Source organism: Chrysochloris asiatica, unplaced genomic scaffold (genome assembly GCF_000296735.1).
Source record: "Chrysochloris asiatica unplaced genomic scaffold, ChrAsi1.0 scaffold00078, whole genome shotgun sequence".
In the NCBI taxonomy this organism is placed as follows: domain Eukaryota; kingdom Metazoa; phylum Chordata; class Mammalia; order Afrosoricida; family Chrysochloridae; genus Chrysochloris; species Chrysochloris asiatica.
In genome coordinates, this window is record NW_006408596.1 from 1,241,503 (window position 1) to 1,255,777 (window position 14,275).

The 14,275-nt window shown below is 45.8% G+C and overlaps 1 protein-coding gene across 1 annotated transcript in view; it reads right to left on the minus strand.

Moving 5' to 3' along the window:
- Positions 1-5,870: 5,870 nt before the first annotated feature.
- TCTN2 (tectonic family member 2) overlaps positions 5,871-14,275 on the minus strand; it is a 48,129-nt gene continuing 39,724 nt past the window's right edge. Inside the window, exons 14-18 of the mRNA XM_006865477.1 lie at positions 11,721-11,827; positions 8,376-8,532; positions 6,607-6,735; positions 6,378-6,466; positions 5,871-5,992 (exon numbers count right to left, since the gene is read on the minus strand). Coding sequence (XP_006865539.1) covers positions 5,871-5,992; positions 6,378-6,466; positions 6,607-6,735; positions 8,376-8,532; positions 11,721-11,827 — 604 coding nt within the window. The remainder of the gene's footprint in view (positions 5,993-6,377; positions 6,467-6,606; positions 6,736-8,375; positions 8,533-11,720; positions 11,828-14,275) is intronic.

Sequence of the window (14,275 nt, forward strand, 5' to 3'; positions counted from 1 at the left end):
GGCGGCCCGCGAGCTCAGCCCGGCCGGCCCGGGCTTTCGCTGCTGCCTGGCCGCGGCGCCGGGGCATAGAGCTCGGGGTGCAGCGGCCGCCTCAATGCTGCCACCTCGGCCGCCGATACCGCCGCCGGTGAGGCCCCGCAGCCGGTTCCGGTTCCGCCCCCGAGAGCCCCGCCCCCGGCCGGTAGGCGGACCAATGGCCGCCCGGAGTTCCGGGAGCCTCTGCGACTGGGCCAACCGGCGCTAACCCTGGGTGGGCAGTGGCGGCTCACGCATTCCGCGGACCGTCGAAGAAAACGGCCATTCGCTGTACAGCCTAGAGCTTTTAAGACGAGTTTTATTAACATGCCATCAAATTCACCCGAATTAAGTGTACCACACTGTGATTTTTAGTAAACTTGCCATCACAATCCACTTTTAGTACCTTTTCACCAACCCGCCCCCCAAAATCCGTCGTGTCCCGTTGGAGACACTGCCACTTCCTGTGAACATGTGCTTGGTGTGGTTTTGCTGCGCAGGACATTGCGTGTGGTTGGAATCACACACTATGAATACTTTGTCTATTGTGCCCTGTGTGCCCCTTTAGACCAGAGACAATGTTCACATCTGGACATGGTCGTCCACTGGCCACCTCTCTGACTGAAGACAAAGATCTGAAAGGAAACTACTTAAATACCTCCCCCCAGCTACTGTAGCTGCATTTGAAATAAAATCCAAAACTTTCTAGATCCGCTGCCTTCCCCGACCCTTGTCCTTCGGATTGGTCTGCTTTTCTTTTTCAAACACACCTGGGCTGGGATTTGAACTCACTGTTCCCTATGCATAGAACATCCTTTCCCCAAACTTTTTCAAAGCTGGCTCCCAGGCTCCTCCCTCCCTGGGGTAGCCCCTAAACCCTATGTAAAGTAGGCCTCCCACCCAAGTCTCTTACTGTCTATTCCCTTCATAGCACTTGCTGCCTGTGTCTCCCTCATCAGGGTGTCCGCCCCAAACAGCCCGCTTTGTTTCCAGTCTCCCCAGAACCCCACAAGGAGAATGGCCAGGGCAGCTCGTAGCGATTTCTGAATGTATTCACTAAGAAAAATTACAACTGTAGTGTACCCTTCAGGCCCCATTGTCAAAAGTGAGTGCCCCCTCCTTTTGAAGCACAAAATAACAAAGCCCAAAATATCAGGATAAATTACCTGTCATTTTTGGATATTTAAAACTAATTTTCCATAAATATCTTAAATCTGAGGTAGTTGTTGTTATGTGCCGTGGAGTCAGTTCTGACTCATAGAGACCCTGTACAGGGTTTCCGAGGCTGTAAATCTTTATGGGAGCAGAAAGCCTTATCTTTCTAATGGAAGATTCCTGAAATTCACTGGTAATCCACAGAGGTTCCCCCTCCTTCTTGTCATTGTTGTTAAATGCAATGGGAGGTAGTTCTCACTCATAGCAAGCAACCTTGTATAGGGTTTCCAAAAAGTGGCTGGTAGGTTTGAGCCATCAATCTTGTGGTTAGAACTTCAGTGCTTATCCTACAGCACAACACCAGGACTCCATCTCCTTGTGTTGTTGTTGTTTTGTGCTGTAGAGTCGGTTCCAACTCATAGCGACCCTGTACTGGGTTTCCAAGGCTGTAAATCTTTATGGGAGCAGAAAGCCTCATCTTTCTCTCGTGGAACAGCTGGTAGTTTCAAACTGCTGACCTTGTGGTTTGCAGCCTGATTCATAAACACTATGCTACCAGAGCCGGATTCATAACCACTACAGTTCCATCTCCTTGTAATTAGTTATATATTAGATACAAATTAGTAAAAAATATATATAACTACAACACCAAACCTATCATTTCACACACACACACATAAATATTTAAGTTTTTATTGTGAATTGGGTGATAGATTACATGGGAGAACATCAGCTTTACGTTCACCCTATCGTATTTTGTTTCACTGCAATGATTACAATTCCCTCCATGCATCATCATTCAACAGCATTTGCTTCCATTCCGTTTTGGTTGTTTTCTTGTTTTTTGGATGGACACCGAAGCACGCAGTAATATACAACCATTTAAACAACCCAAGGGTATACCCCGTAAGTCCGCCTCATGGCCGTCAGCATACAACCCCTCTCCCTCCCTGAGTCTAGAGCCCCCAGCCCCTCCGTCTCTCCATGTCTCCATCTCTGGCGTCACTGCTTCTCTGGATAGGGTCCCACACTTGGCTCTCCTCCCTTGATAATCCCAGGGTCCTCTGCTCCTGGATTGCATGATCAACCACTTCCCTCCTTTAGTTATAAGACGTCTACCTTTACATTTCCAATACTCACAATCAGTCTTGATAACAATTATTCACTATTGAACCACAAGAGTCTTATTCCCATCTCCTTTCACCAGTCCCATCCAGATAGGTTGGAAACCACTCAGTGGAGATTCTACCCCCGTACCCTCTAAAACTAGGCTTTCTCTTGAAAGCTCGTAAGCCAGTCACTTTGTGCCTATGTAGCCCCCCATTTTGGGTAGCCAATGTCCAAGTTGCCTATCCCTGTCAACCCTGTGTACCAAGGGGGTGGGAATGATCCTTGATGTAAAGAATTGTTCCCTTTATTGAGCTACTACATCTATAAGTGTAGGTCAAGTTCATCACATTGTAGCAGATTACTCTTTTTTTTTCCCTCTTCTTTCTTCCTCTAGTCGAATCTGACCATCCTGCCATTGAAACAAGGTCAAATGGGTGCTGTCTGTAAGTGTGGGTGTTCTTGTGCATCTCCCCTCACTTCATAGCAGCTGGACACTTCACTCTGCTCTAGTCCTCTGTGGCTATGTCCCTGTCCCTGGGTCCAGGAGTCCCCAGGTCTCTCCATACTGCTGGCCAACCAGGTCTCAATCCAGGTGGACAAGAGTCTGTTGAACGTGGTCCAACTTAGTTCACATCTTCATTGCAGTTCCCCCCCACCTCCCCACTTCCCCTTATCGGTACACCAACATGGTCACCAGTAAAACCACATGCCTACTTGTATATTCCTCTTGAATCTCAGTCTTGGAAGGGGGTTTGCCCTGAGGCTTGCTTAGATGGCTCCCCAGCAAACAACTTGTTTGTTCTTGTAGTAGTCAATCGGATGCCGTTATTGTTTCTGAGTTTTCCTGCTGATCTTTCTTTCAAGAAGTATCTTCTGTTCTTCTAGCTGCTCCAGGCTGGTCTGCTTGTCCTTTCAAGTGGAAATTTCCCACCTCAGAAAATTCTGGATGGGGATCCTGATTCCACCTATGGTCTTATGCAATGCAAAGGCTCTGCAGGAAGCCTCCTTCCCTGGGCAAGTTCTAGCCCCATTTTAGGTATTCCAATCAGTCATAGGCTGAAGACAGACTTATGAACTTTCTATGGTGATGTTTCTGGCTATTCCTTTCTCTCTCCCTCAAGCGTCTATTTTATAGTAGTAGGCAAGGGAAACCAAGATTCAAAAGTCAGCCAAGAATCTCAACATTATTTCTCTTCTTTTACCCATTTAAACCATCGCATATATTCTTGCTTGAGTACATTTATTTAAACAATTTTATTTAACAAAGAGTTTAAATAATAACACACTTGATACTCAGATATGATAAGCAGTGGAAAAGTGAATTGAAAAACTGAATTTGGAGAGTAGTTTGCAAAGCCCCAGCCCCACCAGGTCCAGCCCTCCCTTGGAGGTCAGGTGAAAGTTTACACAATCAGAAAGCAGATACCTGAAATTGAGTGTTTCCATTTTGCTGAAAACTAGGATTCCCTCATTTAAAAACAAGGTCAAGACCAGAAGAAAGATTAGAAACTCCCCCTGGCTTGCAGTGAAGAGTCTACACACTTTCTAAAGTGCTGGGACACCCAGAGGCCAAAGGGACTCCATCACAAACTGTAAGGGAAAAGCAGCGCTTTTTCAAAATTAGGTTTATTGATGGTACACAAAATCCATCTGAAATGATGAATAAATTATCTGGCACACAAAGAAACTCTTATTTGCTCTGTGATGACTGTTTTGTGCCATCAAGTGGGTTCCGACTCATAGCGACCCTATATAGGGTGTCTGAGAAGTAGTAGCTTGTGGGTTTGAACTGCTGACCTTGTTGTCCACAGTCATGCTGATCCTAGGACTGTAGGCTGTGGTTAGAGACATTCCCCCCACTTCATCACACTGTCAGTCCTCTTGTGAGAGTTCATAGGAGGAACTTCTCTCAAGACTCAGCTAGGAAAATCAGCTAGGTTTTTAATTCATGGATTCCATGATTCTTGTAGCTACTTGTATTTGTTTTTTCGAAACTGAGGACTAAGTTGGAGGTCTACCTTTGAAAACACCTAGAAGGATCTTTGGTCTATATGTTATTTTCATGCTTTCACATTCATCCCCATTTTCATTTTTGTTTTTCAGTTTTCTTCTCTATATTATTTTTCCTTTCTCAGTGTACACCTTGCCCTCTCTTTTCTTTTTTCCTTTGGAAAAGTCAGGAGCCCGTCTTCAGCCTATAACTGATTGGAATACCTCAAAGGGGTTCTACAACTTGCCTCATGCAAAGCCTTTACAGAGTATAGGACCTTTGGTGGAATCCTGAGTTCCATCCACAACCTTGTGAGGTGAGACATTCCCACTAGAAAGGACAAGCACACTGGAATAGCTACACTGACAGAAGATATATCTTCATGATGAACCTGACCTATACTCAGAGCTGTAGTTACTCTAAATACCAACAGAGAGGGCAAGAGTCTTCAAATCAAGTATCAATGCTATCCACTCTGTGCACAGGGTAGATAGGGATGGGCAACTTAGACATTGGCTATCTAAAATGAGGGGGCAATAAAGGCACGAAGTGACTGGCTTACAAGGTTTCAAGAGGGAGCTTAGTTAACAGTGTGGGGGGAAAGAAAGAGTCCCCACTAAATTGTTATCATCTTGTCTAGATGGGTCTGGTGAAAGGAGATGGGGATAAGATTCGTAAGATTCAGTAGTGAATAACTGTTATCATGACTAATCGCGACTGTCACAATTGTAAAGGTAGAAGTTATGTAACAAAAAAAAGGGGAGTGGTTAATCTTACAGTCCAGAAACAGAGGACCCTAGGACCATCAAGAGAGGAACGCACAAGCAGAATGGGACCTTATCCAGAGAAGCAGCAGCACCAGAGATGGAGGCAGAGATGGGGGCATGGAGAGGGGGAGAGGCTGAGGACTCTAGATTCATCAACTAAGAAGAGAAGGACTAAGAACTGGTGGCCAGGAGCAGACTTGCAGAATGTGCCCTTTAGAGATGTAAATTATTATATATGCCTGAGTGGGTTTTTTTGTTTGTATGTTTTTTAAAAAGCTAAAGTGGATTGAGAGAAATACTTTTAACTGATGGTATATGAATTGTTAAATGTGAAGCTGATGATGTGCCCTGTAAACTTTCATTCAATCCATAATAAAAACCTTAAATTAAAAAAATTAAATAAATAAAAAATAAACAGAAAAAAAAAAAAGTCAGGGGGATTATATGAATTTTAAAAAGCTGATTGAAATAATTTCACTGGAATATGAAAAATTAGTCAATTCAACATTCACATATAAACACATTCATAAAAAAAAAAAAAAAGATTGATTCTATCAAGTACAAACAAGCTATTTGGTCTTTTAAGTGCTTTGTGATCACCTGGAATTTCTTTACAGGTGAGTGTCATGAATTCTACTCAGGCTGGCCCAGGGATGAGAAGTCTCGGTCTGTGTTACTCTGAACATTGAGACAGCGACATCGATTAATTAGATTCACAGAGCACTTAAAAAAAATACTCTACAGAAATAAACGCTTCATTCATCAAGTGCAGCAGAGAGGCACAGGGAAGGGCAGCAAAATCATGGGGGCCAACGTCCGTGCTGGTAAAGACGTCAGCTACTGGATGAATCCCATGCTGGGCACATCCTGGTCCAGGGGCGACTGAGGAACACAGCTAATACGAAGAAGGTGGCCAAGGCCAAGCCCTTGGCAATGCACTGTGAAGACGGCTCCCCTGCAAGACAGTGGGTAACACTCAGCAGCATTACTCCCTAACTCAGTTGTGTGAGTGGCATTACTTAGACAGAAATAAGGTAAACCTTTGATTTCAAAGCAGTAACATTATCAGCAAGTATTTTCTGTTTTTCTAAACTTTCCTTTATGTTTTTAAGCTCCCACAAGGAGTTTAAAACTCCCACCAGGGACAACCTTGTGTTTCCGAGTCTGGCAAGTTTTTTACCTTTGACAGGGTACAGTCTTACCATTTTTCTATTGCTCATTTCAGTGGAAAGCATTTGCTTTCCCTGACAGGTCTCCACTTTGCACAAGTTCCATTAGACTTTAAAATGACTTTTAAAAATTGGACGAATGCTTCATGATCACCCCTCCAGAAGCCCTACCTTGATAATAGCGAGTTAGTGGGTACAGAAGCTGCGGCCAGCACACCTCATTCCTGTTGCAGTCATGCTCTGTAAAGTTGATCTGGAATCTACAAAACATTGTAGGCAGTTACGGCCATGACAACGAGGGAGAAGCATCAAATCTGGATGAGCACAATGAGCTTCCCATCGCCTACTCAGTACTTTTCTGCTTTCCCAATAATGCTGACCAGCTCTGCCACGGCCTTACCTGGTCAGTGGGCGGGGTAACTGGGCAGGAATCGTAATGAACTGGACCGATACGCTGAGAGGGAAAAGGTCAGCTTTATCTTCTTCACAGGTCAGCCCACACTGGTACTGCCAGGTCACGGAGGAAAACCTAGGAGAGGAGAGGGCACAGCAAATGTCTCCACTACTCACTTCCATTCTGTTCAGAACAGCAGGTGGCTGGCACCCTGAGGACATAAAAGGTGGTTTTCTTAAAGATACTACAAATTCCTTTTCTTTTTCTTTGCCCTGGGCTGGAAGGTTTGAACTGCCGACCTTGTGGTTGGCAGCCTGATGCTTAATCCACCATGCCACCAAGGCTACAACCACTACCAACACTTTGCCAGTCTGCTTCCGCTAGCTCCTCCCTGTGTACCTCCTGTGTTCTGATGCCTTTAGCGTTCACTGGTGTCATCCTTTGTCTGTCTGCTAACAACCACAACTATCACTGCTGTCACTGTGGTATCTGTGCCATCACATGAATTCCAACTTTTAGGGCCCCACTGACAGACTGGAGCTGTCCCGTCGCATCTGCTGGGCTGTAATCCTTACAAGAGCCAATCGCCAAATCTTCCTCCCATGGAGTTGCTGGTGGGTTTGAACACGGGCCACACAGCTAGTAAAGTAGCTGAGAACTCAGCCACTGTGCCACCAAGACTCCTTCCACCCATTTACTGCAGGCTTTCCCTGTGCTTGGCACAGTGCTGAGATGCTTTATTCTCCAAACAGTCCCACAAGGTGGGTGTATAGAGCACACATCAATGGCTACTACCTACCTAGCCAGCATCCCTTCCTGCCAGAAACTGCTCCTGAATTTTCCCTTAGGGAATTGTGCGCTCCAATTCTCAGTTTAAGTGGACCAAAAGGTACCCACATCATTCCTTGAATCTAGGCGTGGGCTCATGGCCTCAACCCAACCAGAGTTGCCTATTGCCCCAGCCATGGTCATTGGTTCAGAAGTGAGCACATGATTCAAATGGAACCAATGAAAGTCTGCCCCAATGTTAACAGTGGGGGAAGAGGCCCTCTCTTTCCACTGGAGCTTGTAATGGATGGGAAGTTGCGATTGCTCTTGAGGAGAAACTCCCTGTGAGGAAAGGCAGGCCAACAGAAATGGGAGTCAGAGTACCATGAGGAACAGAATCCTTCTCATGGCACTGTGTGTGAACATTGGGGAACCTAAACCAATACAGTTTCCCTTTTGTTAAAGTCAGTGTGACCTGGGCCTCTCACTTCAAATCAGACAGGGAGGTGGCACCATTTGTCAGACAAGGAACTGCAGCTCAGAAGAGGTATAGTCGCCCCAAAATCTCTGACAGGTTGAGACTTGAACCAACTCTCTGCTCTAGCCATCAGGTGATAGTCCTTGAACAGAATGCCAGCTACCTTCATGGATTTCTAGACACTGCTAACGCTAACACAAAAAACCACAACGCCATCCAGGCAAACCCCACTCTGACCCTACATAGGATTCTGAGATTATAAATCTATAGGGCAGCAGACAGCCTCATCTTTCTCCTACAGAGCAGCTGCTGGGTGAACTGCAGACCTATGGTTAGCATCCCAAGGCTTCATGCCACCTAGGTGGCCCCATATTCCTGGATACTCCTTCAGCGCCTTGTGGCATACTTATGAGGAACAGCGTATTCATACGCTAATAGCTATAATCTGTAAACAGATGACTAGCTTCTCTGGAGTGCTCTCAGCTTCACCAACTGTCTCTCAGCCACACTCGTCCTGACGTGCTCATACCTGGTCTCCACGCCCAGAATCTCCTGTTGAGTCACCCCTTCCACCACGCCAACGTCAGAGATGAGGATGCGGACACTCAGCTGAGCAGGAATATCTGGGCAGACATTGGGCACGCTGCGTGCAGACGGGCCTGCACCTGTCTCTGGTCCATTGACACCTGTAGAAATGTTACATTAGACATTTTTGAAAGAATAACAATAACAAAATTATTATTAAAATGCAGTGATTTCACAAGAAAAGAGAAATAACACTAAACACAACTCACATTGGTGTTGGTGGCAGGTACCAAGGTGATTCTGACTCAGAGTCACCCCATGTGACACAACAGACCCATAGGAATTCCTAGTCTGGAATCCGGTGTGGAGCTGGAGGATCAGCACTGGACTGCAAACCACAAGGTCAGCTATTCACATGCACCAGCTGCTCCTCAGAAACTCTACACAGGGTTGCTATGAGTCAGAATCAACTGGACAATACTTAACAACAACAACAATCTTTAAGGGAAGGAGTCCTGGTCATGCCATAGTTAAGCGCTCCGCAGTTAAATAACAGGTCCAAGGTTCGGACCCATAGCTGCTCCACAGGAGACGCCCTGACAATCTGCTCAGTTAAGACTATAACCTTTCAAACCCTGAGGGTTGGATCTACTCTGCCCTGTGGGCGACCGTGAGTCGGAAATGACTGGGTGGCAGAGGTCTTCTCTCCCACAGAGCTGCTGGCTGGTCTGGTCACCAGCCTCTCAGCAAGCAGCCGAGCGCTTACCCACTGGGCCACCGCGGCTCCTTGTGGCAGTTGTTGTTCGGTGCCATTGAGGCGCTTCCTGCTCACAGACACCTCATGCACAGCAGAACAAACAGGCTTTCCTCTGAAATCAGCTCCCATTACTTGTCAGCCCCTCACTGTGGCTCCCCTGAAGCCCACAGGGGGTAAAATAGCAAGGTGGAGTTCGAGTACATGAGGCAGACAGCGTGCTCTACGGGAAGCTGATGGGGGTTTCTGTTTCCTGGGTGAGGGGCTGGGGAGTGGGGAAGGAGCCAGTTTATAATGGTCAATGGCATAATTTCTTTATAATGTTGAGTTTTCTCCTCCTTGACACCATACATCCACATCACGGCTACTTTCTCTACCAGCCAGTCTCATGGCCGCTTCCTGGCTGAGATGAAATAGAAGCTGCTGCCACCCCGCATTCACTGCTTCCATCTTGGCTTCCTCTCCTGACAAGCCCCACACTCCATGTTTCTCCCGGGCTCATCCTCACTCACTCTTCCACACCCAGCTAGCTGGCCTGATGGCTGGACCCAGAGGCTGAGAAGCCCACCTCTGCGTCCTGTTTCCACATGAGGACCCAATTCTGGGTCTCAAGACTTAAGCAGGGACTGGGGATGCCTAAAGAACCCCAGGTACTAGTATGACTGCCCCCCACCCCACCTGGAAACTCAGAGTGAGGCTGCACCCTTCAAACCCACAGACATGGCCACGCACAGTGGTTGGGATGTCGGAATCATCCTGACACTAAGCGCTCCGCAGTTAAATAACAGGTTCCAAGGTTCGGACCCATAGCTGCTCCACAGGAGACGCCCTGACAATCTGCTCAGTTAAGACTGTAACCTTTCAAAGCTTGGTGGGCTTTGGTGCCGACTCCAGCCTGCTGAAGTGCAGAGCTCTTCAGTGGACCAGGAGTGGACCGGCAGAGGGCAGGGTCCACAGAGCTGCTCCAACAGGCAAGTAGGAGGGGCAGCATCTACAGAGATAGGAGGGGACGCCAAGTGAATACCAGAGTCACTCAGCTCTCCCAGGCTTCTAGAAACAGTCCCATTAAGTGTTGTAACAGAAAAGCCATGTGTTCAGGACATGTTGAGGACACCACCAGAAACTACCTACCTGGTAAGAGGGGAAAGAGACTGGAAGCTAAGTTTGACTCCCACCTCTGCGACACCTCCCAGTGGCCTTAGCTTTTGCCATGGAGAACCCGAGGGAGTTAGATCTCAGGGACCAGATAAACGTGTAGACTTTGGAGGTGAGAACTGTGACTATGGCAACAAGCCAAGTCCAACTCACTCATGTATGTGTGTGTATGTGTGTGTGTGTGTGTGTGGTCTCACCTCCACTTACTCCTCAGGCATGACATCCCCTGCCTACCACTCCCTTCCCCTCAGTTCACGTCACTGTGCAGTGGCCTCTGGGCCATGAAGCCTTTTCTGCGGCCTCTCCAATCCTTGCTATTTTTACATCCTTTGTACCTTAATTTCTTCTGTTCGTAAACACTTTTGTTGAGCTGTAATTCACACGCATACCACTTGCCCATGTAATGTGTGCTATCAGTGGTTTCTAGCACATTCACAGTGTTGTGCCGAATTCACTATAATCAGTTTCAGAAAATTTTCATCACCCAAGACGAAATCCCACGTACTTTGGCTGGCCCTTCTAGCTCCTCCTCCTTCCCCTCCCCCAGCCCTGGGCAGCCATAATCCGCTTTTAGTCTCCAGGGGGCTGCCTTTGCTGGACGTTCCTATGGATGGGATCACACACTAAGCTGGTCTTTTGTAGCTGACTACTTTCACAAACCACAATGCTTTCAATCCTCTTCCCTTACTATAAGTTAACAAAACAGCTTTTCTAAATTTCAGAGTCAATTCTCAGTTGCCTACAACCCTAGTGGAAATTATTTTAATTGAGGGGCAGTACAAAGTAAAATGCATTCAAAGTATCCAAACCACATCTGAACTTTCTTTCACAAAGATTGTTCACTTGCAAATCAACCGGGGAACTTGAAGTCTGTGTGGGTTTCCTTATTAAATAGAATCCAGTCTCACCAATAACAGATGAGGGATAAGAAGAGCCTTCCGACTGAAGAAAGAATCCCTCCATGAAGGGTCAGCTCCAAGCCCCAAAACAAAGTCTGTTACCATCAAATCAATTCCTACTCAAAGCAACCCTACAGGCTAAGTCAAACTGCCCACAGGGTCACCAAGACTGCATCTTCAGGGGAGCACACTGACTCACTTGTCTCTGGTGCAGCGGCTGGTAGGCTTCAACCACTGACTTCTGGCTAGCAGCTGAGCATCTTAACCACTGCACAAGGTCAAGAGCCTAGGTGCTAACTGAAAGGTCAGTGCTTTGAACCCACCAGCTGCTTTAGAGGAGAAAGAAGGGTCAGTTTGGCTCTGTAATGATGACAGCCTGGGAAACACTAAGGGGCGGTCTGTTCTGTCCTAGAGGGCTGCGAGAAGTCAGAATCAACTTGATGTTAATGAGAGTGGTTTGATTTTTTGCTTTAGAACAGAGCAAAGAAAGACACCCTAGCAACCAAATTCCGCATCACCCACATGTGCAGCTTAGACTCACGTATTACTTCCAGCCAGCCGTCGCTAAGGTCACTGTAATCGGAGTTGCCTCTCATGGCAACATGAGTTGCTTGCACCAATGAATCCAGTCTCTCAACAACAGTCTCCCTGCAAGACAGTGAGACACAGCTCAGCTCAGGAGCAGAAGGGCCTGGTACAGGGTACACTTGTTCAGCGCCTACATGCAAAACTGCAGAAAACTAAGTTTGGGAAGTAGGAAGGGATGGGAAAGGGCAACAGGAAACTAGGAACCCAGGAAGGAAGCAGGAAGAGTGTCATTACAATGAGGGGACCCCTGCCCCATGACAAAGTGTGTCTAAGCTGTTGGATGGGAAACGAATCTGCTCAGTAACATTTCACCCAAACCACCACTGAAAAAACAACAACTACAAAAAACCTAAATCACAATTCCATCAACCAAATATTTCTAAATGCATGCCTTTTTCAAATACATGTGACACTATTTTGTTTGAATCTTTAACTTTCATGACGATTATAATATCATTGAATTCAGGTTTTTATCATATGTTGTCAACTCACCATGCTTTTTGTTTTGAATAAGTATGATTTTGCTTTTTCAAAAAATTTTTCGATGAAAGGAGATGGGGCTAGGTCTCTTGTGGTACAATACTGAATAATTACTATCAGGACTGATTGTGAGGGTTGGAAATGTAAAAGAAGACATTTTGTAGCAAAATGAGGGGACTGATTGACTTTGCAGTCTAGGAACAGAGATCCCTGGGACCATCAAGGGAGAAGAGCAGAGCGCAGGACCCTACCCAGAGAAACAGTGACACCAGAGATGGAGGCAGAGACGACGATGTGGAGAGATGGAGGGCTGGGGACTCTGGACCCAGAGAGGGAGAGTGACTGTGTGCTGATGACCAGGGTATACCCTTTGGTTGGTTGATAATGCCTGAAGGGGATTGTAACCATGGCAAAGAAACAATATACAACAGGATGAATGTAAAGCTAATGTTCTCCCATGTAAACTATCACATAACTCACAATAAAACATTTTTAAAAAAATGTTTTTTTAAAAAAAAAGCTGAAGAGGATAGAGAGAAACACTGTTAACTGATGATATATAGAGGGGATAATAATCAATGTAATGAATGAAACAAGCTATATGAATGGTTGAATGTGAAGCTGATGATGTGCCCTGTAAACTTTCACTCAATCCAAAATAAAAACATTTAATAAAAAAATAAATTAAAAAAAAAAAAATCTCTTTAAAGTGCTCAAAGCCAAGATAACAGCTTGAGGACTAAGCTGTGCCTGACCAAACCATGGTACTTTCAGTATTCTCATACACATGTGAAAGGTGGATATTGTGTAAGGAAGACTGCAGAAGAATCGACGCATTTGAATTATGGTGTTGGAGAATATTGAAAGCACCCATGAATTATCAGAAAAACAAACAGCTTTGCCTTGGAAGAAGTGTAGCCAGAATGTTCCTTAGAAGCTTGATGGTGAGATTTAGTCTCATATTTCAGACATGTTATCAGGAGGGACCAATCCCTGGAGAAGGACATCATGTTTGGTTAAATGGAGGTTCATCAAAAAAGAGGAAGACTCCCCAATGAGATGAACTGGCACAGTGGCAGCAGCAATGGGCTTGGGTATATCAACAATTGTGAGGTTGAGGCAGGACTGAGCTGTGTTTCATTCTGTTGTGCATATGGCCCCTATGAATTGTTACCAACATAACAGAACCCAACAACAATAAAACATTACTCGGAAAAAAAAAAGTTTTTTAACTGAAGGAGGAACTGGGAATTCTCATTCTGTGACTTCTAGAAAAAGCAAAACTAAGTTATTGTTCCTAAGTGCCATTGAGTCACTTCTGACTTATAGCGACCCTATACAGGCTATTTTCCAAGGAGCAACTGGGGGTGTGAACTGCCGACCTTGTGGTTCTCAGCCCAGAACCGAACAGACAAAACTATAGTGACAGTCAAAAGGTCAGTGGTTGCCAGGTGCTCAGAGGGAGGACAGGGATGGATGAGGACAGTCGATGACTCTTCAGTACACTGCCATGGGGTCCCATAGTATATCACTGTCAAAGCCTACAGGGCCATACCATACAAGGAGCAGACCACATGGTTACATATACTGTGAACTTTCATTAATAATAAAGTATCACTATGGACTACTGGTGTGGCACTATAGGATCAGCACTGGGCTGCAAAGCCCAAAGTCGGCAGTTCAAACCCACCAACTGCTCCTTGGACACCCTATACAGAGTCACTCTGAGTCGAAACTGACTTGATGGCACTTGAACAACAATTGATCCATCAGTTACAGCAAATACACAACACTGGTGTACAATGTTGGCAATACAGGAGAAGAAGGGGAATTTTGTTCTTTCTGTGTACTTTTTCTGTAACCCTAAGACTGCGGTTAAAAATGGTTGATTGTGAGTTCTACCAAACATTCAGGGAAGAGTTGTCACCAATTCTACTCAAATTATTCCAGAAGATAGAAGAGGATGGAAAATTTCCTAATATATTTTATGAAGCAAGCATAACCCTCATACCAAAACCAGGGGAGGAC